At 52.2% G+C, this 24,130-nt stretch overlaps 2 protein-coding genes across 4 annotated transcripts in view; one reads left to right on the top strand and one right to left on the bottom strand.

Annotated features, from left to right (window-relative positions):
• Nucleotides 1–3,546, top strand: part of BICDL1 (BICD family like cargo adaptor 1) — a 93,915-nt gene extending 90,369 nt beyond the window's left edge. For both annotated transcript variants that reach the window (XM_081287431.1, XM_081287432.1), the window contains one exon: nucleotides 2,297–3,546. In XM_081287431.1, the coding sequence (XP_081143557.1) occupies nucleotides 2,297–2,458 (162 nt within the window). In that variant the 3' untranslated portion in view covers nucleotides 2,459–3,546. The remainder of the gene's footprint in view (nucleotides 1–2,296) is intronic.
• A 1,449-nt stretch (nucleotides 3,547–4,995) lies between these two features.
• On the bottom strand, nucleotides 4,996–20,800 carry RAB35 (RAB35, member RAS oncogene family). Of its 2 annotated transcripts, XM_081284445.1 has the most exons (6): nucleotides 20,552–20,792; nucleotides 15,311–15,361; nucleotides 12,442–12,565; nucleotides 7,879–8,003; nucleotides 7,677–7,801; nucleotides 4,996–6,607 (listed from the first exon to the last, which is right to left on the bottom strand). In XM_081284445.1, the coding sequence occupies exons 1-6, from the start codon at nucleotides 20,601–20,603 to the stop codon at nucleotides 6,479–6,481; spliced, it is 606 nt and encodes a 201-aa protein (XP_081140571.1). In that variant the 5' UTR covers nucleotides 20,604–20,792; the 3' UTR covers nucleotides 4,996–6,478. The 2 variants fall into 2 exon arrangements, with proteins under 2 accessions (XP_081140571.1, XP_081140570.1); XM_081284444.1 differs by lacking the exon at nucleotides 15,311–15,361 and having other exon boundaries at nucleotides 20,552–20,800.
• Nucleotides 20,801–24,130: the final 3,330 nt, after the last annotated feature.

Below are 24,130 nucleotides of genomic sequence, written 5' to 3'. Positions count from 1 at the left end.
GCCCCTCTGGAGGGCAGGTTAGCAGTGATCCTTCCTCTCAGGGCCCTGTGGGGCTAGCCGCATTAACCCTGGCTCCACAGAGTGCTGGTCACTGGCCCCTTGGCTCCTGTCCAGCTGTCAGCTGGCCAGGCCCCAGCTTACCGCCACTGTTCTCTCTCTTCTCTCCTGGCTACAGTTTGCTTCCTCAGGGCTTTTTACTATCTGGCTCCTTTGGTTTCTGATCTAGTGGCCTTTCTCAGTTCCCGTATCAACAGCTTTAGTTGTACACCCCTCCTGCCTTTGAGGTGAGATTGAGCCCTGTATCCCACCTGCCCTTTCCCCACTGCCATTGCTGTCCTGCCCCTGCCACCTCCCCTTGTGGCCCACTGTGTTCTGTGTGCCGGAGCCTGGCATCATCTCTGTGCAGTGTGACGTGTCATCGAGCCCCAGCCTCCTTCCTCCCATCACCATCATGTTCAGCAAGCTCCTCAGCATGTGGCCCACAGTGACAGGCTGGCTTGGTTTCTCAGTGTTACCACGTTGTAGTGGACTGTTTTGCCCCCAGAAACGGCAGCAGGTGTGGAGTTATGAGCAGCACGTGAGTGTCTGTGAAGTTCCAAGATCCATTTCGTGGCATTAGTGAGCCGATTTTGGTTGCTTAGAGTATAAAAGTGCAGTTCGTAATGAATGTGCCAGAAAAAAACATTGGTAGCTTTGAATGGATCCTTTTTGAAGGACCCTTTAACATTCCTCTGTTGTATTTAAAAGCATAGATTTTGCCAGGTGCAGTGGCACACGCCTGTAATCCCAGTGACCTGGGTGGCTAAGGCAGGAGGATGGCAAGCTCGAAGGCCAGGGATGTGGTTCAGTTGTTATGCACCCTGGGTTCCATCGCTGGGACCAAAAAGAAATCTTACTGAACACGTCCTAAATGCAGGGTGCGGTGTTCTCACCCGGCCTCGGAGGTAGGAGCCACGTGTTGGCAAATACCTGGCCCAGCGTCCGATTTGAGGGATGAGTAGAAAGGTGGACTAGGAGGCAAGAGCAGGAGGCGAGCAGGAGAGGTGCCAGGAAGGACTGGGGATGTGGGTGGGAGGTCAGGGTGCAGCACATTAGGTCAGTACTCACCACCACCTGGTGACAAGACAGGAAGGTCCCTTCATTTCACCCTGAAACCTGAAGATATTTGAGTGACACCTCCAGGTGGAAGCTTGGGTGAGACAGGTGAGGGACAGGCTGGTCAGGCAGAGGCTCAGACATCCCAACTTCCTGCCCTTATCTTGTGAGTGGCTGTTGAGAGCTGCAGAGGTCATCTGCCCCCCTGGAGGGGCCCCACCGGAACCCCGGCCTCACCTACCCATGCTTAGAAGCCAGTGGCTGACTCGAAGGGCTCAGGGCCTTTTCAACAGCACATCCAGAGCCACTGCCGGGTTCCAGGCTGAAGGAACCAAGATGCTTGTTCAATTTCCTGCCGATGATGACTGCAGGGGACCACGGATGTGTCTTACCAGCAGTTGTCGGACTGTGTTATGACAGAGCCCTTTTGTCAGGTGGGATCTTGCACAGAATCAGATCAACTAGAATGGAAAGAGCGGAACTACTCTGTCCAGAAGCCTCTGTGGAATAAAAGGTGCTGCTGTGTAGGACAGGGCAGGGGTAGTTTCTGGGCAGCCAAAAAGTTAGAAGGGATAAGGTCAGACCCTGGGAAAGAAGCTAATAGAACTGGACCAGAGTGGGCACAGACAGCCCTGAAGGCCACGAGCATCATGGCACTGCATCATGGCATATCATGGCACAGGGGTGGGGTGAGGACTGCCGGGAGTTCGTGGGCATCAGCAGCCCAGGCTGCAAATAATTTGAAGGCAGGAGGGATGGCAGAAGCCCCCTGAGGCCAGGCTTTGGGCTGGAGAGTGGCACACTCAGGTTCCCCTGGGCCTTCTGAGCGTGGGGCCAACAAACCAGACCACAGATCAGGAGGCAAGACAGGTGCTGGTCACCAGGGAGGCTGCGTGTGCTGTGAGGGCTACATGGTTCTCTGGGCCGTTTGTGACAGCATCTGAGTGATCAGCCAAGGGAGTGGCATGGGGACACTGGTGAGAAGCCAGCTCAAGCCCTGAGGAGACATCGCCAGGTGGCTCCTGCGTGTATCCTGGCATCGTGCCCACTCACTGCTTTCTTGGTCGGCAGCCCCGGCCACTGCTGCTCACTCATCTCACCCTCATCCTCATCTCTCATCCCAACATTGGCCTCCTCCCTGCACACCCCCAGGGCCAGGCATGCGTTGACCTTCAGCCCCGTCCACTTTCCCCCTCTGCAGGATGACATGCACAGGGTCATTGACCGGCAACTGATGGACACGCACCTGAAGGAACGGAGCCAGCCTGCTGCTGCCGTCTCCAGGGGCCACGGTGCAGGGCGGGGCGATGAGCCCGGCACCGCTGAAGGCAAACGGCTCTTCTCATTCTTCAGGAAAATTTAAGTTGGGAGGAGTCGGCCACGGAGGACAGGCAGACTGGAAGCAGCTAGAAGGCAGTGTGAGCAAAGGCCTCCCCTGTGGCCTAGGGGAGCTGCACTGCCCGCCCACACTGGGGCCCAATAGGTCCCAGAGAACCCACTCCCTTTTGTCAGTGTGGATAGACCAAGAGGCAGGGGCCTCTTGGCCTCTGAAAGCTGCTCTAGCCAAGCCCAAGCCTGGGCTCCCAGGATCCCATTATCGAGCAGGGGTCAGGCCACCTTCCAGAGCAGCCTGTGGGTTGGGATCTGCTGCTCAGACCCACTTGTTCTCAGCCCACCTGGCAGGCACTGCTGCCTCCGCAATTTTAGATAATGGGCAACAGAAGAAACGGAGGCCCTCATCTGCATGCCTTGGAAGGCGTGAGCCTCGGGGGCCTGCCTAGTCCTGCAGAGCAGCAGGCCCGGCCTACGCCTCCATTCTTGCCCCAGCCACTGGCCCAGAGTAAGGGGAGGTGCGGCCCCTTACCCATGTGCATGCACCTCTGCTGGGGCCCCTCTGCAGGCAGGAGGCCCAGCCTTCGGCCAAGGAGCCTAAGAGCTGGGGTTTACCCAAGCTCGGCTGAGGCCATCCTAAGCCCCAGGGAGGAAGGAGGGCCCTGCCCCCTGGCCACAGCCAACTCTCCTCCCCAGCCTTCTCCAGAGTAGTCCTTTACCCTTAGCGAGGCCTGGGCCAGATGGCGTTCTCACTGGTTGGCAACAGGCATCAATTAGTGGTCCAGTCCTCTCTTCGTGGAAGGCCCAGGGCTGAGAGGTCTCATCTTGTTTCCACAGCCCCCTGCCCCTCAAATATAATTTCTTGGCCCAGTTGAGCAAGTCCTGGCCACAGAATGTCCTCACAGGGGTATGGCCAGCCACCCCCTCCTCCAAGGCAGCACTGACACCATGGGTGTAAGAGAGGCTACTGGGAGCCTCCACATACTGTCCACCGGGCCTGCAGAGGGCCAGGGCCTAACCCTGCTGCTTCTACTCCTTCCACAGCAGCCACCCTACTGTCTCTGTTGAGGCCCTAACTCGAGGCTCTTCAGGCCCAGCCTGCCCTCAGCTGCTTACCACTGATTCAGTCTCCCTCGCTCCAGGGGAAAAGCACAGCAGGGATGAGCAGAAAGAATGTACCTATAGATATGTACATACCACAGTGCTGTAATTTTGTATGTAGCAAACGTGTAAATACATGTATGGATTTTATAATATATATATAAATCTATAAAGGCATATTTTTAGAAAAACCGCACCACTGCTTCTTTTGAAAATAGTCTGAATAAGAATAAAACAAATTTCTACAGAGCTTTCTGCCTCAGTCACTGGGTATGTGGAGGGGTCATTTGGTCCAAATGTGGCCTGCTCGTCAGAACCACCACTGGCTGCTGATGAAGAGTAGCAGTGGCTGGGCCCACACCTGGGAGGCCACCTCCTGCCCTCTGATACCATCAATGGATTGAGCCTGGAAGGGGCTCCTTTTCTGGAAGGTGGCGGCATCCTGGCCTGGCCTGTGCCTCTTCCATCAGGTGTGGGCTCCCCGCCAGAACTCCAGTGTGCAGACTCCAGACAGCCCTGCCAGCACTGCTCCCAGGCTGAGAACAGGGCCCTGGGGCTTGGCAGAAAACATCCAGAGAAATCATTCCAGGCAAAAGCTTCCACTGCGTCCTTCTGGCCTGTGGAGAATAAACACGGAGCCTCCCCTGGCACCTGCCCACGCGTGCTCCCAGCCAGTGCTTTCCGTCCAGACTGATGCTCGACCCTGGACCAATTGCTCATGGAGAAAATGGACTTGGCTTCTTAGTGTCCCAGGGCCTTGACACCTGTACAAGACTCAGGCTAAATATAAGAGCTGGACATAATAGGTGGGAAGAAGCCAGGCCCACTCAGAGCAGAGCAAAAAGACCCTGAAAGAAAATTTGGCAGCTTGAACCTTTATTTTTAGTGATTTTTTTTAAAAAGCATAATTAGAAACTTTCAATACAGAAATAATCCTAGCAAACCATTTAAAAGTTGTTGTTTGACAGGAATTTCACATCAGGTCCACCAGGACGACGGTCTAGCCCTGAGTCCCCCACCCCCACCCAACAACCCCCCTCCCCCACCCCCCCACCCCCGTTCATGCGTGTGACACTCAATGGGACAGACACTGTCGTCACCAAAATTAACCCACCACCTGCATCTGGGCGTCCAGGTGCCAGAAGCCACTGCGGCTTCTGTCCTGGGCTGGAAGCTCGCAGGATCACCCTTATTGCTTGAGTTTGCAAGCACTCCATACGGCCTCACCTGAGTGCTCAGAGGCAAGTATGACCCCTGGGCTACAGGCTCCTGGTCAGCCAGGACAGTCCTGAGGGCAGAGACCCCACTTCTGTTCCCAGCTACCCCAGTCAGATGGGGCTGCCTGCAGCACCCTCCACGGCCCCTGCCTCCACCACCCATGGCCCCATGACCCCAGCCTGCAGCTCCAAAGCAAAGGCCTGCCATGGAACCCCGGCTTTTGGCGGTTTGGACAAGTGGAGAGACAGGTGAGAAGAAACCCCCATTTTTTATTGATTAAAAACCCATCCACAGTGTTAACACGGAAAATCTGCAGTGTGATCTGTGATGTGATTGTCCAATCAGGGCTTTACCTGGAAATCGCCTAGGAAAGGAAATCTAATAAAACACTTCATGATGCTGAAATCAATTCTTCCCAGGTTACGTGATCCTTTTAGGGGAAGGGGGAATGATGTGTCCCACAGAAGGGGAGAGCAATAATCAAATGTAGACACCCTGGCTTTTCACCAGGGGACTGGGGTAGATCAAAACTGGCTGCCCCAGCCAGCCCCGCTACCATCCTTGCCGTCTGCTAAGCAATCCTTCCGCCTTCATACTACAACAGTTACGTCAGTGATCCAAGGTCTCCTGGCCCACTTCAGAGGTGTCCTTCCCATTACTCAGCAGCCCCCGGTGCCCACCCCCTATATCCAGAAGTGCCTGGTGCTGTATCATAGACTTCTGGCTCTTCCCAAGAAAGGGCTAGGAGCCCAGCCCCACAAGGACAGAAAGCCATTTGCTTTTTATAAGAACACTGGACCCAAAGTGGGACAGCCACAACTTGGGCTGCTGTGCCAATCAAACCTCAGGGAAAGAAAATAATTGTGAGGAACTTGATTCATTTGATTTGGCTTCATATTCTTTATCTGTTAAAATAATGCTCCTATAGCCCCCTGAAAGCCCCATCTCTGCACAAACACACCCCTACCTTTCTGTTGGAACAGAAACATGTGGGTTCTAAGAAGACACAGCACCTCTGGGTTTGTACCAGAGGCATCTAGAAGGCAGGAAAAGAAACCTGTCAGCCAGAGGCCAAGACTACCTGCCTCTGTGGAACCAAAGGCATGGGGCCAGCAGAGGGCAGGGCTGCCTCAAGGCCAGGTTTCCCCAGCTCCCAGAGCAATTGTGGGGTCAGGAGAACAGCTGGCACAGACCCTGGAGAGGGGTCAGAGCCTGCATGGCAGGGACAGAAGCCACCAACCTGCAGGAGAGTGAGCAACACAGAGCCCACACCAGCCCAGGTCGGCCACCGACGCAGCTTGAAGGAGACGCTGCCTCCGCAGGAAGCTGCTGGCGGTGGGGAGGGCTGGGAGGGCTGGGAGGGCTGGGGAGGGTCTGTTGCAACAGGTGGCATTAAGGAGGCCAAGGCCAGAGCAAAACAAGGGTGTGCAGCTGGTTAAAGCAATATACACTATGTACAAATTGGTTAATCAGTCCGCTTGGCTGGCAGCGTCCTCACCAGGTCCAGGCGCCTCAGCAGGGAGGAGGGCACCAGTGGGAAGGGCGGGCTCGTCCAACACCTTCTTGGCACTCGAGAGGGAAGGGGAGGAAGTGCCGATGGCGCCTCCCAATAAAAAACGTGGAGAGAATTCTTTAAATAACGGCACGAAACTGAGACTGTCCCCCGAGGACCCCTGCAGGCCTCGGGCTCGGGGAGGGACCGCAGTGCAGTCTCTGCGTGGCCTGAGGGGCATTAGCAGCAGCGTTTCTTTCGTTTACTGTTCTTCGTGAGCTTCACGACATCATTTTGTTGCTGCTGCTGCTGTTTCGCCAGGTTGTCTTTCTTTGCTCGGAGAACAAGCTCTGTGATGCAGTTGAACATCTGCAAGGCGACACGGTAGGACTAGCCCAGACCCAGCGGGAGGCCCGGGCAGGCTGGTACCGCTGCCCCCCAGGCCCAGCTTTGTTTCTGCTCGTGAAGGGCTTGGCAGGAGTGTCCTCCAAACCCTTTCTAGGAGGAGAAGGTGGACTACTGAAAGGTCAACAGGGGACACTAAAGACCCACAAACTGTGTGAACAAGGGGAAGTCACTCTCGGGGGTCTTCCACTGACGGGAGAACCCCTTTCTTCTGGAGCTGGAATCTTCTGACAACACAGAGCTGCCCTGTCCTGTAAGCAGACAGGAGGGGACCCCAGTCTGCCCGCCCCATGCCACCTCAGTGTACGTGGGGCCCCGAGGTCCTACCCGGAAACTTTCCCGGACCTCCCAACACCATTCCAGTGCCAGGGTCCAGTGAAGCTCCATGTACCAATGCACAGTCCTCTCCACTCTGCCCAGAAAGGCGGGTAACAGCGACCTCAGTGGTGGGAGCAGAAGGCACGAAAAAGCCCAGCCAGCGTCTGCCAAGCATGTACTTCCTGCTAAGCACTCGACATGACTCGACTCACTCAATCTTTGCAAGGCAGGGCTCACATTCCCCTCAAGCTACAGATGAACAAATGAAGTCCACAGAGGGTGGCTCTAGGATTGGGGTTTTGGCCTGACTCTGAGGAGTCTGTGTTCCCCACCATGGTGTGGCCACCCAGCCCCGCTTGCTCTGGAAGCCACAGGAAAGGAACTAGGTCCCCAGGAAAGCCAGAGCAGAATGATTTGACAGTGGAGGGGTGAGGGAAGGGCCAGGGGTGGGCAGATCTAAGTTTGAGCCTCTTATTAGCTGAGTGATATTCTGGAACCTCGGTTTCACCGATTAGAAATGCAGATGTGGTACCTGTCTCAGAGGACTGCGGAGACACCAGCTAAGACCTTCTGAGGGCCCGCACCCAGCAAGCACCCGACAGACGTTAGTCACTATAATGTTTCCACTGCTCACTCAGAGGCCGTGAGCAAGCTGGGGGAGGAGAGGGATGTGGGGGTCGAGCAGGGCCACCTCTCCCGCTCCCCAGGGACTCACCTCCTCCACGTTGACATTCTCCTTAGCACTGGTCTCAAACAACTGGATCCCCATCTGCCCGGCAAACTTGTAGGCGTCTTCCGTCTCCACCACCTTCCGCTCGGGGTCATCGTTCTTATTGCCCACTTCAAGGCAAGGCAGAGTCAGCCGTCCCTGTAAGGCCACCTCCCGCCACCCTCCACCCCATAGTCCCCAGCCTCACCTAATATTCGGCACACATCATCACAGTTCTGGTTAATTTCGTGAAGCCACCGCTTGACATTGACAAAGGACTCAGCACTGGTGACGTCGTAAACAACAATGACCCCATGAGTCCCTCGATAATACCTGTAAGGCCAAGGTGTATGTCAGGGCTTCAGCCCGTCCCTATGACCCGATGACCTGCCTGCCCACAGCAGGACAGTGGCGGGGGAGAGCAGTCATTCCGGCACTCGGCAGCTGGGCTGTGCACCTGGCCTTGGCCACCATGCCCACGCCAGGCCTGCATCAGCAGCATAGGCTCCTCACACCTGTCCCCAGGGTACTAGCAGAGGAGGGGTGGCTGCCCTGAGGTGGCAGACCAGGTCAAAAGAGTCACCCCAGATGACTCAGTCTGCCACCAGCCGGAAACTTCTACAAAGTTCTCCTTTTATTTTTAGAATTCAGACAATTTTTGTATTTGACATCATGTTATCACTATCCCTGTTTAAACATTCAAAAAATTTTCCTTCCTCAAATCTGATTTAGTAAAATGCCAATCCAAGAAGCTGCACTATTCATGAGCCCTAGCATATCTGTGTCCCCTCCCTCAGGGGCAGGTGGCACTTCCCTTCCTGCCACTCTTGGCTTATCCATTCTAATGGCAGGGACAGTGTGGGAGCTGTGTGGGCACCAGGGTGCCTAGAAAGGAGGCCAGCTACACCACCACCCAACATGTAGACCCAAGCTGGTCAGGTCTGGAAGGAAGAAGGGTATCAACGTTCCTCTCCAGACACCTGGTAGGGACCTTCAGACCAAGCAGCCACATTCACACCAACAGTCGAGGGGACGATGAAGACCGTGGAACAAGAGAATGGAGCTTCACACTTCCCTGAAACCCTGGCCTTAGAGGCCAGGAAGCACCCTGTCCCAGCACTATGTAACCCCCAACAGTGTCCCTCTGCAGCTCTCCTCCCCAAAGCTGCAGAGATTTTTCTGTCACTGGGGGCTTCTTACGACACCCAGGAGGCAAACCCTGAGGGGACAGGCTGCTTCCTCCCGACCTTCTAGCAGCTGCCTGCCTGGCCCTGAGCACCTGCATGCTCCTGCAGCACACCTGGAAAGCAACTCCTTCCCAAGTCCTGGTTTTGAGGTGGCACAGGATACACAGGCTGAGAAAGGGTGCAGCAGACAGGTGGTGGGTACAGCTTGTCACCTACCTGCCCACCAGCTCTCTGAGAAGCCTTCACATTCATGGCCAGTCTGAGGACAAAGAGTAACCCTAGCTCCACCGGCCACAGCCTCAGTTTCCACAGCTATGAAATGGGGATATAGGCACTTAACACACCACCACAGGGCTGGGGAGTAGGACAGAGTGAACACTGGGGTGCTCTTTATTATCTCCATGGCAATCTGGGGCCCCAGATAGAGGTGGCAGGAAACCAAGAGACAGCTTGCTGGAAGAGGAGCCTCCACCATGCTTGGGGTCCTGTCTGTCTCCACCCCCCAGACATCCCAGGAGATCTCCCAGGACGCCTCATTCTGTCCAGGGTGCAGCGCTCCTTGGCTGTGAGGAAGCCTGACAATCCCATTGTCTCAGCTCTGGGCCCAAGAACCAGCCCTGGCCCTACAGCAGCCCGGTGCCAGCTCAGCACACCAACCAGCTTGGTGGACGCCTCCAGGGCGGGTGCGGGAGTGCCTGCCGGGAACCATGAAGACAGGCCACTGTCCCCTGCCAGCAGAGGAAGCGCTAGCAGCCTCTGCAAACCTCCTTTGCCCAAGACGGCTAAGATGCCAAGAAATGCCTCCAGCCATGGCCCCAGCACAAACCCCTGCTGCTTCCTGGGAACCTCAACGGCCCTGGGGCCCAGGGAAAAGGCTCAATCTGAGTGGAGCTCTGGTCTCCGCAGGAGCTTGGGCTCAGGGCTCTGGTGCTTCTGGGCTCCCACACGGTGGGAATCGCTGCCCAGTAGGAATCACGTCCCAGCAGCAGACATTTGGCCCAGGCCAGGCAAGGGCTGAGCACTCTGCATCCACCACCTTGTTCATCTTTGCAAACAACATGGCCCAACAGGTGTCAGGACAGCCATCTCACCAGTGAGGACTCCAAGGCTGAGTGGAATGTCCAGCCTGATATCCTGGTCCCCAGGTCTGACTCTTGGGCCAGCACCAGGGCTCCTCTTCCTCTTCACTTCCTCCCTCCATCCCACCCCTCCCCCAGCCACACCTTTCAGGGGCAGCAAACCTCAGCATCCGTCACAGGATGCAATTTTGGTTTCTCTTTCAATGCCCCAGGTCAAAAAAGGTCATGATTCTGCACCCTGACTGTCCCTCCCTACTCCTTCCTTCTTTGTCAACCGCCATCATAAGGCACAAGTCTCTGTGGCCCCTGGGTGGGCCCTGCATACCTCCCACCTCAGGGGCTAAGGAACCCTGAATGAGGACAACCTTTATCATCCCCAGACACCAGGGACTAGCCAGAGCCCAAAGGCTGCCAGTACGCAGTCACCCACTTTCCCAAGCACCTTGGAAAAAACACACACTGCCCCAGGAGCTGGGCGACCCCTCCAAAATCTCCCCAAGAGAATGGAGGAGCCAGTCCTTCTTCCCACCCCACCCAGTGCCGAAAAGAAGTGACTGTGTGGCAGGGGAGCAGCAGCAGGAGCCTCTGCTGAAGGAAGGGCCCAGCTCCCAGCCCCCAGCATCTCCCAAGGGCACAGGTCTATTATCTCTGCTGCCCTGAAGCCCCCAACTGGTTTTAAACCCCAGAAGGGAAACACTGAAGGAGGAGCTGTGCCCAGTCTGGGGGGCCACAAGACCATGAACTAGGTAGAGGCCTGAGCTTTGGCATCAGATGGGCCTCAGTTCTGATCCTAAGAAACTGAGCTATGTCACTTTGCCCTCTCTGGGCATGTTTTCTTGTGCATAAAATGGAGATAATCCCAGGGGGCTGGGGATATGGCTCATTGGTAGAGCGCGTGCCTGGCATGCACAAAGCCCTAGGTTCAATCCCCAGCACCACCAAAATAATAATAATAACAGTAATAAGATAATCACAAACTTCTTCATTGGCATTAAGTGAAATAAAGTTGGTGATGACCTAGCGACATTCCTGGCCCAGAGTAAGGACAAGTGAGGTAAGTGGCCAGACCTGGTAACCCTGATGCCCCATGTGGGGCTCGTACATGGGCCTATAGGCTCCAGGTAACCCAAAGTTTTCAACATCAATCCTGACACCTAGCCCTCCCCAAGTCCTCACTACACTGTAGGGACACCGGCTGACAGCCCCCACTCAGGCAGCTCAATCACTGCGTCCTGCAGGACTGTGCCCAGGCAGCCCCAGGTTTGGGAACCGGCAGGGCTTCAGTCATTCAGGGCTATGACATTCATGTGCTCAGCACAGGGCAAAGTGACTGCCCCTCCTGCCCAGCCAGTAGCCCTGCTCTGCCCACACTCCCAGCTGCCATGGCGCGGGTGCTTCACCTTCACTTCCCCACCCTCAGAGGCTCCTGAAGAGCCTGGGATGGCACCGGCCTGGCTCCACCCTGCTTCCATGCTGAAGGGTCTCTGGCCAGGGAACTTTCTCATAGCCTTCCACGCCTTCTCAGGGGAACTGCCCTGGGGTGAAGGCAGCCTCCCCACTGTAGAACCAGGGCTCTGCCATCACTGGAAGCAGACCACTTCTGTAAAATGAGGATAGCAGTAGCACCAAGCATAGAGAATTATGGGAGAATTAATGGAGGTGACCCACAAAAAGCTCAAAGCAGGGGATCTGGACACAGGTCCCAACATTCAAACAAATCCTAAAAATAAACCCCATGGGAAACTGAAACCCAGAGAGTTTAGGCAACTTGCCCAAGGACACACAGCAGAACAGAAATTTAAATTTCAAACTGTTTGCCTTCAAGCCCTGCGTTCCTGGAATCTGACCCATCGACAGCCTAAGAACCAAGAGCCCCTGCACAGGACCTGGAATCAGGCCTTGGCTCTCTCCTGTCTGTAGCTGAGAACCACAAAGGCACCGCAGTGACAAATGAGGGAGGACGACACACTAGAGACTGACTTTCCAGGCGAAGCTCTGCAGGGAGAAAGGGGCTCCCACATACCCACGTTCTTCCAGGCCTCCCAAGAGAGCCACCTCCGAGGAGTCGGCCTGAGTGAGGGGAGCCCGCACAGAATGGACACCTGCCAAGAGGAACTGCCACTGACTCAGTGTTCACTTGGACCCGGCACGTCACAAACACCTGGTAAGGCAAACACCACGGCTATTGCCACTCTGAGGGTAAAGCTGAGTGTCCAAGGGGAGGGTACACAGTCACTGTCCTGCCGGACACCAGAGCCAGGGTGCTCAGCCACTGCCTGCCCGCCCACCCCACAGCAGCCACAGCACTTCCCCACGTCCTCTGACATCTTCAGGAAGGGGAAGGGCACAGCCAAGCCCCACCCACTGAGGTCATCAAAGAGCTCAGTTCCCTACAGTCTTGGGAGCCACCCAGTGATTTCTACGACCAGCACTCTACTCAACTTTGTGCAAAAATCCACAGTGTCTGAGGCAGGGGCTGCAGGTGGGAGTGGGACGGGGACTCACGTGGAAGTGATGGTGCGGAAACGCTCCTGCCCCGCCGTGTCCCAGATCTGCAGCTTCACTTTCTCCCCGTTGATCTCCACTGTCCGAATCTTGAAATCCACTCCGATGGTGGTGATGTAGCTGCCTGCACACACACCAACATCAGCCAGGCCCAGCAGAGACCCTGTCTCACACTGTCCCACCCACAGAGTGTCCCACCAAGTCTAGACCCCAGAGACCCAAGTAAGATATGGCCTGCCCTGAGGGACCCCACAATGGAAGTGAGACAGGATACAGTGAAAGAAACTGAGAAAGACAATTCACAGTGATAAATGCTACAAAGGAAATAAAAATCTAGGATGGTACTGAGGGAAGAGGGACAGACTCTGTTCATTTGGCCAGGGGTGGGGACATTCAGATCTAACCTGAGAAAGGGCCAGACCTGTGATGCACTCTGGGTTTTTCTTTTCTATTCTATTTTTTAAAAGAATTTAAGGATCCACAAAATTAACTTCCTAAACACAAACAGGACCGAACCCACAGTCTGAAAAGCACTGCTCCGGGCAGGAGAGACAGTAGCAAAACAGCAATGGTGCAGGTGAGGCCACGCCTGTGGTGGGAGGCAGGTGGAGGGCCAAGGCCAGGTCTCTGGGCCTTTGTGCCATTTTCGAGAATCTGGACTCTCTTTGTGCGATGGGGAGGCAGTGAGAGTTTTAACCAGGGGCATGAGCTGCATGTTAAGCAGCTTTCTTGGGGCATCTGTGTGAAAGATGGATTTGAGTAGAATGCCCAGTGAGTCGGTCCAGTCCAGACTCACAAAGGTGACCACAAAGAAGAACACAAGTTCTCCCTCCCTTTGGAGCACCCCATGTAACATGATGTAGGAAATGAGACACACAGATGACCGTGTGAAGCAAGATAAAGGTCAAAGCTCAAACAGAATGCACCTGGTGCTCCTCTGGTCTTGGACAACGCCAAGGTATGCGGAGTCCTCACACAGTTAGGCACTCAAAAAACACCTTGTAGTTGAATGAGTGGGGAAAAAAAAAATTAAAAACCAAAGAAAGAATAAGCAGTATGAGCAATAAGAGAAAGAAAGCTGGAAACAGATTATAAAGACCAGTGGTTCTCAACCAGGAATGACTTTTAAGTCTGGAGACACTGTTGGTTATTACAACGCAACTGGCCACTTGCTGGGTAGATCTAGCCCAGGGATGCTGCTTAAAATCCTTCAACACACAGGACAGCCCCTCAACACAGAGTTATAAGATGCAAAGTATGAAGAGTCCCCAAGTGGAGAAACTTGCTATAAACTCTGTTCAGGTGAGAGAGGGCCACCACGGCTACTAAACAGAGAAAAGAACCTGCCAGAGATGTGTGGATTCAGAGAGTAGCAGAGTGAATTCAGCAGCGTGAGACAAGGGCAAGTGCTGTCATGATGCCTCCAGCTAAAGCCAATGCTTTAAAGCCAAGCTACTGGTAGCACATTCAGAAAGAAGAGAGACTGCAAAAGAGTCACCCAAGAGCAGAAAGCGGATTTGATGGGGAGTTATAGGGACTTCATGGAGGAAGTTTTCCAGCACAGCTAGAGGTTGATCAGTAATTATCATCCTTGAACAGAAGATAATGACAACCACAAATAGCTGGTGCGTACTCAGTGATTACTTTGTTCCAAGTACTGTGATGTGCACTCTCTCAGGAGATCCCACAACAATCTATATCAGAGGGACAACCACAATTTCTACTTCACAGATGAACTGAGGCTTAGTTGCTACATCAGGGTAACAGAGAGAAGCCAGTTTTTTTCCAATTCCCCAACACCAGCGGAGCTGCAGAGCCATTTCAGGGAGAGGAAAGGGGCAAAATTCCACTTCTCCACCAAGAGAGAGGCATTAGCCATGTAATAACTTCCTAAGTGTAGCTTGCCCTCAAACACAGCAGAGCAATTCCCTGTAAGATAATCACACTTCAGTTCTTACTCAGGCAGGCCAACCCAACCTGAAGCCCCTGTATCATGATGTATTTAACAAACAAAAACATGCTCAACCTTACCAGTGATCAGGGAAATACTAATTCAAACTTTACATCACTTTCTGTCTATCAGTTTAACAAAAATGAAGCCCTGATCAAGTTGACAAGGGATACTTTCAAACCCTTCAGTGGGACTACAAATTATCTCAGCTTCTTTGAAAGGCAAGTTGGCATTATCTACGAAAATTGTAAATGTACATACCTTGTGACCAAGTAACTCCACTTCTATGGAAACTGCATGTACAAGAACATATACACTGTATCCCAAGTAGTGTAGCATCAATTAAAACAGAAGCAAACCAGAAACCACACACATAACAAGAGCACTGGTAATGAACTGTGGTACATCCACGCACAGTGCAGCGAACTTGAGAGCACTAAAAGGAACCAGGGAGGTCCACACACAGCAACGTGGAAGCACTTTTGGTAGACTGAGAAGGAATGGAATCCGAAAGCAGCTGAAAGGTACATCCCCCATAAACACAGGCTCCTGGGGCAGCAGAGGGGCAAGTGCAGGGACAACTGGTATTCTTCACATTAGTAAGTCCTTCCTATTGGAAATTTTATTTTAATTTAAGCATGACTGTCTTCTAAATCTTTTTAACTTTAAATAAAAAAAAAAAGTTGAACACAAGATGATGCTGGACAGGGAAAAGATGAGTGGTAAAGGAGATTTTCAACAAGATGGATTAAGGCGGAACTCAGAGGCCTCTGACCTAAGCCTCCAGCCCTCTTCTTCCTTCCTCTGAAAACCAGAATGAGAAAGTTCCCCACATTAGGCAGAAGCCAGTGTGTTCTGGTGCCAGGGAAAGGGGTTTCAAAATCCAAATGTCCCACCAGCACCCAGGGGAAGACTCACCTGAGAAAGTGTTGTCTGCGAATCGTAACAGTAAGCTGCTCTTGCCCACACCTGCAGGAGAGAGCGCCACGATCAGCAGGCTGGAGCGTTCCTCCCTCCAGCCCCATCCTTCCTCAGGGAGTTGCTGCCTGAGTCCCCACAAGGAGCTTGGTGGTGCCAGCTGTCTGCTCAAGGCTGCTTCCTATCTCCCCAACCAGCCATACACCACGCACATCTCTTCACTCAATCCCTGACCTTCTCCTTCATCCTCGTGTAAGACAAGCTGCTCCTAAATCCCTTGGGGGAGATGACAGAGGGTCTCACTTCTCAGCACTGCTGAGAGCTGTCCTGGCAGTCCAGAGGGAGATAAGAGATGACAGACAGACACAGAAGGAGAAAGGTCAACCAAATGAGACTCGTCCCCCTGGTGCATCCAGAACATGGTCTCTAGAAAACCACCCACCACATATGGAGCTTGAGTTTTCAAGGAGCTTGAAACAAGGAATTTTAGAACTGAAAAGAACCCTTGAGATCATCAGGGCTATGCTGCAGGTGGGGAAACCGAGACCCACAGCTAAAAGCATCAGACACCTTCCCCTGACTGAATCACCACCAGCTAGGTGGGTGGCGTGGTGGACTCTGCAGGATCCTATCAGGCCACCGGCACACAAGTGCTCAGGCCACAGCACAAACTGTGGAAGCTCCTGGCTGCTCATTCCACAGACAGAACTCTCAGAAGCCTAGCTCCCCTTGATCTCGATACACGGTGGCTACAACCTGTTAAGTGCACCTATCCTGTGACGTTCTGCCCTCCCGCAACCCATTATCCTTAAGTCCAATCAAACTCAGAAGAAAAGAATTAACATGCACTGACTCTGTCTGCATGGTGGACACTTTGTTGCTCCCAGAATCCCAACTACATCCCCTCAGATGAGGAAGCTGCAGCTCCCAGAAGCCAAGCAGCTGACCTAAGGCACCACCACAGGAAGCAGCAGAGCAGAGATCCTAACTCCAGGGCTCTGCAGTGCCTCCTGATACCTCCTGCTGGGGAAGCCTTCTAGCACCTGTCTCAGGAAGCAGAATTAAGTGATCCCAGTGGGCTCCTACATCTTACTCTTGCTCGACTTTTAATGGAAATGCCATCAAAGCTATGAGATATTAACCTAGGATCTCATAAACACCCTGCAACTACATGCAAATTTTGAGTACATATGCCTATTTGTGGGAGAAGCCCAAGGCTTTAATCTGATTCTCAAAGAGGGCAGGGCCTCCACCCCCACTCCCTATTACCCAAAGCTGTAAACCACTGCTGCACACTAGCATTTGTGTTTCTCTTAACCTAACCCCTGACATCCTCCTGGGCCAGTCTCCTCTAAGGATCTCTCTGGGGACTTCAAGTGAGTTATCCAGGGTTGTCCAGAAGAACTTGTTTCTCTGAGCACAACCAGGTCTGCCTTCCCAAAGACAGGCTGGGGTGAGGCTCCCTGAGACAGGTGTGTGCCCCTAGCACCTGCTGCTCAGCCCCAGGCCTGCAGCGCTCTCGCTCAACACCACTTCCTCATTGCTCAGCCATGAGGCTTCCTGCTAAGCCCAAGGAAAGCCCAAGTGGGGTGGGTCCTCACCAGCGCTCTGCCTGACACTAACACCCCATTGGCGCTGCTGTCTCCTTCGCTTTCTCCTAGAGCCTTCTGGGACCAGCTTACTCAGCTAAATGCTTGTGTCTGGGCCACTAGGTTGTGAGTTCCTCTAGTACACAGACCTGGCCCTCATCCGCCCTGTGAATTCAGTGTGTAAGCTGGGCCCAGCACTAAATAGGGACCAACAAAACACTGCTTCATGAATTATGACTGGAAAAATGCCAATCTCATTGACAGCTATGCTACCTAATGCTATGACTGCAGAATTAACAGGAGCCAAAGCAGCATTGTTCAAACTTTTGGGCAGCAGAATCTTCTTTAAAATTAAAATTTATCCAAATCCACATATCTGCAAAAAGACAGCGGGTGGTACTCTCTGCAGTGTCACAGTAGCATCCCCTTCATTTACCCCCCAAGGTCCTCTACAGAGCAGCTGAAAACCATTAGGCTGCAGAGAGGCCACGAGAGTCACCGCATGGTCTGCTGCTTTGGACCTGACATCAAATCCCACACTGCTCTCCCTCTAAAAGGAACAGAAACCCACTGAGATGATCCCTCCCAAATATCCCAGGAGGAGGCTTTCTTGAGAAAACACACCGCTCTGCTACCTACAGTACTGGCCTTGGGAAGAAGCAGAGGGTATCAACCTACTTTTGCCATGGCCTAAGGTTCCGAACCTATGGCCACCTCCAGCAAGAAACCTCCAAATCCCATCATCTCCTACCCTGCAGAAGAATAGGCCCCAGCAGCATTCAATGCCTCTTGGCAGCTGGGTGACACGACACTCAACTGTCACAGCACTTGCCTGCATTCTGCCTCTGGTCCTTCTCATGCCAGCCACACAAAAGTCTTCACCTTGGCCCTGGTCCTACCCTGGGCTTCTGACCCCTTGCTCCTCTTTGCTTCAATTCCAACCTGTTGCAGACCCTTAGACCTTCAAGTGAAGCGGTCTCAATTTTAGTCGTCTTAGCAACAGCCTCACTGTACAGCCTCAGACAAGTCACACATCTCTGAGCCTCAGTTTACTCATCTGTAAAGTAAAGGGCTTTAACTAGGTCTCTGAAAGCCACTCCAGGTTCTAAGAATGAGGATGACTAACCCAGTGGATGCAGATGAAATGTGGTTACAAATCTGAGCCAATGTCACAAAAAATAAAGAAGAAGTGTAGAATCACAGGCATAAAAGAAGAGATGCAAAAACTGAGGGAATACATTCCAGAAGCATGTGCAATGTGGCAGAGTGGAAAGAAGAACTCTAGATTTATAAAGAAAGAAACTAACATTCATTGAGGACCTACAGTTTGCCAGCCTAACACCAGATGCTCTCACCCATATTAGAAGGATGTGCATTAATTCCCAGCTTTGCCTCTGATAAGCTGTGTGATTTTGGGCAAGCCAGTCACCTCCTCTGAACCTTAGTTTCCTTATTTGACAAGCTGCACGGGCGATGGGTGAGAATCAGATGAGAAAGTATCTGTGAAATCATTTGATACGCCCCTAAGGAAGCACACACACAAGGAGGTCAGTGTCGGGTAGTGAGGATGTCAGGTTCCCCACTCAGCTGCAAAGCTTAGTTTGAACTCCCAAGGCTACCATCTCCCAGTCTCCTAAGTGTTCAACTTGGAGTATCAACTCACTGTCAGGAGAAATCAAACAGCAAAGCATCTAGCTCCTCTCCACAAGCCAGGCCTACATGCTCATACTGAAATAGGAGCCAGACCACATAAATCTTGACCCCATGAGTCTTCTCCCCTACCTGACTTCTGAGCGCAAAATCAATACCCCAGGCAAAGTGCACTGTTAAGAAAGAAGGCCAAAATCATCCCCTGGGTTTTTTGGGGTAGAAAAGCCAGCAAGCTGCATCTTCTTGCTAACTTTAGGCCTTTCATTTTTGGAGTCAAGCTGAAGATGACTTGCAGGGGGTAAAGACCTTTGACCATGATGGGCTAACTTTAATTGCAAAAGGAGAGAAATCACCTTGGGCCAGCTGCTCAGAACCAAGGCCAGAGCAGAAAGTAAATCCTATAAAGGTATAAGCCTCAGGACCTTGAGGAGTGCCAAAGGCCATGTCAAAGTACAAGGCATCACAGCTTATCTAGTTATTTCATTCAAATCATAACCAATCAGTCCTCCACCTTTCTAACTCCATCCCCAACCACAGTGACTCCTCCATCTTATTGGTTGGTTAGCCCCCAACTCTTCCCCTTACATCTCCCCTCCATCAGCAACCACAGAAACCCCAGCCATCTTCCACCAGATCTAAGCCACCAACCACATTCCCAATCCCACTTCATAAGTGAGACCAAAAAACAATCCATTTCTACCACCCATCTATAACACTGCATCTAATACCCGCACACTCTGAATCTTAAAAGGGATTTGGTTCCCTCTCTCCTTAGCAATCCATGGGCTCTACCACCAATCTGGCCTCTGCTTCTAATCATCACATGACCAGCTTCCCCACACTCAACTCAGGTCTGGTCTGTAAACTTAGCTGCTCCCAAGCCTCCTTCCTGGACATCATATAATCGCAGCACCTCAGCTATACTCCCATAAACCTTCTGGGGCCTGCCTTGGTCAACCCATAAACCTGCTCACCTGTCGCACTCCCAACTCCTCTAAAACCCTTCACTCTTGCCAAAACTTAATCTACCCTTTGTGCAGACACTCGATGTTCATTCATTCAACAACTATTACTGGCTGCCAGGCACTGTTCTAGGAACTAGAGATGGAGCAGCCATCTGAGCTAGGAAGACTCAAGGAGTGTGCATGTGGCCCACATTTGTAATATTGGCTAAGCCACCCCTAATTTTCCTCTGGTTCATAGTAGGGTGGGGTGACAGCAAAGACCACTGCTGTTAGTCAAGCACTGTACTGAACACTACATATGCAGGATCTCACTGAACACTCACATCAGCCTTCTGAGGTGGATTTACTACTATTCCATTTTAGAGATGAGGAAATTGAACAATGCAGACATTTAATAATAATTCAGCAGAACCATGCTGAAGCCTTCACGTGCCTTACCTCATTTAAACCTCACAGCAATCCCATGAGACACGTCTGGGAATATCCCCATTTTACAGAGGAGTGAGTCTTACAAAAGATACGGATGATGATAACAACAATAGCTAACACTGAATTAGAACTTATTTTACGCCAGAACGGGCACTAAGCACTTTGCCCACTTTATCTCACTGAATACTCACTCACACCACCCAGCGAGGCAAGTCCCCACTTCTCAGATGCAGGAACTGAGGCTCAGAAAGGTGAAGCAACTTGCCCAAGGTCACAGAGTGAAGAAGCTGGTAATCCCAAGACTCGAACCCAGGTCTCTCCAACTCCAGAAAATACGCGACTTGACCAAGGTCACACGTGAGGCAGGAACAGGCGCGGGGAGTGAACCCCGCGCGGTCGGCCCCTCCGCTATGCAGCCCGGCGCCCCGACTCTGCTCCGCGCCGCCCGGAGCCCCTCGGCGCGCCCCTGGGGCCCGCGGCCGCCGGCCAGCCCCGCCCGCCCGCCCCGCGCGGGCCGGGACCTCCCCGCCCGCCTGCCCGCCCGCCTGAGGCCCCCGCGGGCCGCGCCCGGCAGGGCCCGCGCCGCCTCCGACCGCTGCGGCCCTCACCGCTGTCGCCGATGATGAGCAGCTTGAAGAGGTGGTCGTAGTCCCGGGCCATGGCGGGCGGGGGCGGTGCGCGCGGGCGGGGTCGGTACTGGCCTCTTGATCCGCAGCTCCCTCCGGGCTGCTCCGGCAGCGGCGGATCCACTTCCCGAACAAACAGCCGGAACTGACAGAAACACCTCCCTTCGCTCCCCCTCCTCCTCCTCCTCCTCTTCAGCAGCCGCCGCCGGTGCCACCGCCTCCCTTCTTCCCGCCCCGCCCCGCCACTGCGCAGGCGCAGGGCCTAGTACCGCCTTTGCGCAGCCGCAGCCCCGACCGGCCGCGCCCTCGTCACGCACGCGCACCGCGCACGCGCTCTAGCACAGTCCCGGCGAGCGCGGGCCCGCCTTCCTTGCGTTTCCTAGGGGAACGTCGCCGCCGCGGCTCGCGGTCCCGAGGGCTTGCGGAATAGGGTCACGGTCCAGCTCTAACTGACAGAAGCCGAGGGTGCCAGAGGGCCTTCTTGGCCGTGGACGTTCTCGCTCCCTCACAGACCGCACGCGCTGTGGAGAGGAAATGACAGGCGCGCAGCGGCCGGGGCGGGCTCACGCCGAGCTCCGGGTTTCTCCGGTCCCGGGATTCGAATGGTGAAGACAGACTCGTGTGGCTGTGGAAGACGCGGGCACCTCGCCCCTTGCTGCGTCGACGCCACCTCGGCGGTGCTGGCTCGGGACCCCCAGTGCCCCAGGCCCGCCATAGAGGGTGGCAGGTGGCTGCCGAGTTCAACAGGGACAGGAATGGCCTGCCGGAACGTAGCTACTAGAGAGAGACCTTGAAGTCAGCGATGGGGCGAAATCACATCCCAGCTCCGTGACCCTTGGGGCCTGAGATGTCCCTTTGGTAAAATGGGCAGAGTAGTTCCAGAATCGGAATCCGTCCAGCTTGAAGCAGAGCCTGGGAAAAGAGTGACCCAGTGTGTAAGACGCGTCCAGACACTGAAGGCGGCCGCTCTCGCCTCCAATTTCACACCACCTAGATACTCATATCAAAGTCTTGTGGTTAGGGAGGCCCGAGCAGCTGAAAGTTGAGCCCAGGTTTTTCCATTTCTACAAGTGAGTTCTCACCTGTTCTACCCCTTGGAGTTGAAATCAGGATGTTACCACTGTCATCCTCACTGTAGAACTAGGGAGACTTTAATGTCCTTATTACCTGTTATAACTCTCCCTTTCTAGTCACACATCTGCTGAACAGTTCTACTCATTTTATCAATCTTCGTTTTCTTTGACTTAATAAAAAGCAATGCTCCTGGTTTTCAAAAAAATGTACAAAACTTACTGAAAGTTCAAGTTATTGGTGCTTCCTTCTGAAGCACTTCTCACGGGCAACCCTTGTTTAAGTTTCTTGGATACCTTAAAATGCTTAACAAATAGTAAACGTAAAATGCCATGTGAATTTCGTTTATACACATAATGTATCTTGCTTTTTCTCTGAAGATATATATATATAAAATTTCACAGCTGCATGGCATCAGCCTCACCCAGTGGTTAACGATACTATCATTTAACCACTCTGCTGATAATAAGGAATCATGTAGTTCATTATTTTTGTTGTTATAAACAATGTTGCAGGCAAGATCCTTGAACAGCACATGGAGTGTCTGACTCAAGCCTTTTTTTTTTTTTTTTTTTTTTGGTAGCACTGGGGATCAAACCTAGGGGCACTCTACCAACCCTATTATTTATATTTTGAAACAGAGTCTTGCTAAATTGCCCAGGATAACCTTGAACTTGTGATCCTCCTACGTCAGCCTCCCTAGTCGCTGGGATTACACGCATGTGCTACCATGCCTGACCTGATCCAAGTCTTGAGTTTTTCCAAGAGTAGAGAAGATGCCAGATGACCATGGGCTTGGAATCCGAAGGCAGTGGTGGGGAGAGAAACTGCTCATGTGCTCTTGGTTTAAAAAAAAAGAAAAGAAAAATCCTTGGTCTGGAAACAGTACCATTCCCTTTGAACCAGCAGTTTTAGGAAGTAGAACTTTGTTTTCAATGCCAAGTTTAAAATCCTGATTGTATCCCTGAAAAGTTTTTGAGTAACACATATGACACTATCTTAGAGCTCCAGCTTCCTCACAGAAAACTATAGCTGTATGTAAGTGACCTGGCACATAGAGGCCTGTGAAAAACAGTAGCTAATATTAATCAAGGTCATTTCACACCGACTCACTGATACTTTAAGCCATTTCCTATTGTAGACACTCATACACATTTCCAAGTCAGCTTCCTAATATTAGGGCTACAGGACACTTTGCAGGGAGGTAACTCAGAAATGGCCATTATGAAGATGGGTTTCCTGATTTTGCCTGGATGTGTCATCTGGAATGCAATAGGCATTAATTCCTCCATTTACACAGTGACTATTTAATGAATGCTTACTGTTATATGCCACAGATTGTACAGCATGTAAGAACAGATCCATTTCCCTCCAAGAGCTTACAGTCTCTTCAGAGTTAAGACACACTCAGGAATTAAAAATACATGATAATATAGTAGATAGAACAGCTGTCAAATAAGCCATCTAGACTTCAGATCAAGAAAACTATCACTGTTGGCTAGAATGATGGGGTAAGGATTTCATCATGAAGATTTCATGACGACACTGGAATATGAAAGTGCTTTAAATGTCAGGTGTATTTAGACAGCCGCTGTCACAGCCCATAAGAATCACCAATTTGGGCTGGGGATGTGGCTCAAGCGGTAGCGCGCTCGCTTGGCATGCGTGCGGCCCGGGTTCGATCCTCAGCACCACATACAAAGATGTTGTGTCCGCCGATAACTAAAAAATAAATATTAAAAAATTAAAAAAAAAAAAGAATCACCAATTTTGGCTTGGAGGGGGAATTCCCTACAGGCAGGGAACTGTGCCTGGCATCCTGAGATGAACCTGAGCATTTTCCTCAGAAACATTGTTTTACATTTGTTTAAGCTACAATTCAGTGACGAGCTGTTAGTCTCTATGAAAAATCAAAACAAAACATGTATATACATATATGTATATGTGTGTGTTTATATATCCCATATATATATATATATATATATATATATATATATATATGCACATCATGAACTGTGACTTGATTGATCTGTATGTGCCAATGAGAAAGTTTTTCCACTGTTCTGAACAGCTTGCAACAATGTCTGTTTTATACATTAGAAACTACAAGGGGGAGGCACTGGCAGTTGTTGAGCAGAAGAGCAATATCAGAATATTATTTTAGCTAAGTAATGTGGCAACATGTGCAGGATGGATTTCAGCTGCAGAGCTTTGAAGGTTATTGCTGAAGCCAAGGTGGAGGTCACAGCAGGAAGGGGAAGATGCAAAGGACAATATATAAACAATAGCAACCCAAGCAGCTTTTTTGGGTACTGGAGACTGAACCCAGAGCACTTTACCACTGAGCTACATCCCCAGTCCTTTTTATTTTTTGAAACATGGTGTTGCTAAGTTGCTTAGGGCCTCACTAAATTGCTGAGGCTGGCCTTGAACTTTCAATCCTCTTGCCTCAGCCTCCCAATTTGCAGTCGTGAGCCACACCACACCTGG

The sequence above is a fragment of the Spermophilus citellus genome (assembly GCF_964194105.1).
Source record: "Spermophilus citellus genome assembly, chromosome: 3".
Classification (NCBI taxonomy): domain Eukaryota; kingdom Metazoa; phylum Chordata; class Mammalia; order Rodentia; family Sciuridae; genus Spermophilus; species Spermophilus citellus.
Note: the sequence above shows the minus strand (reverse complement) of the source record. Positions and strands in the feature narration are given on the sequence as shown.

Bases quoted from the DNA above. Each gene is read 5' to 3' on its own strand.
- RAB35 (XM_081284445.1), bottom strand. From the start codon at position 20,603: ATGGCCCGGGACTACGACCACCTCTTCAAGCTGCTCATCATCGGCGAC. The intron at 15,362-20,551 runs GTGAGGGCCGCA...TCTCTCCTGCAG, and splicing joins GCTCATCATCGGCGACAGCG to GTGTGGGCAAGAGCAGCTTA. The intron at 7,802-7,878 runs GTGAGGCTGGGG...CTTGCCTTGAAG, and splicing joins TGATGTGTGCCGAATATTAG to TGGGCAATAAGAACGATGAC.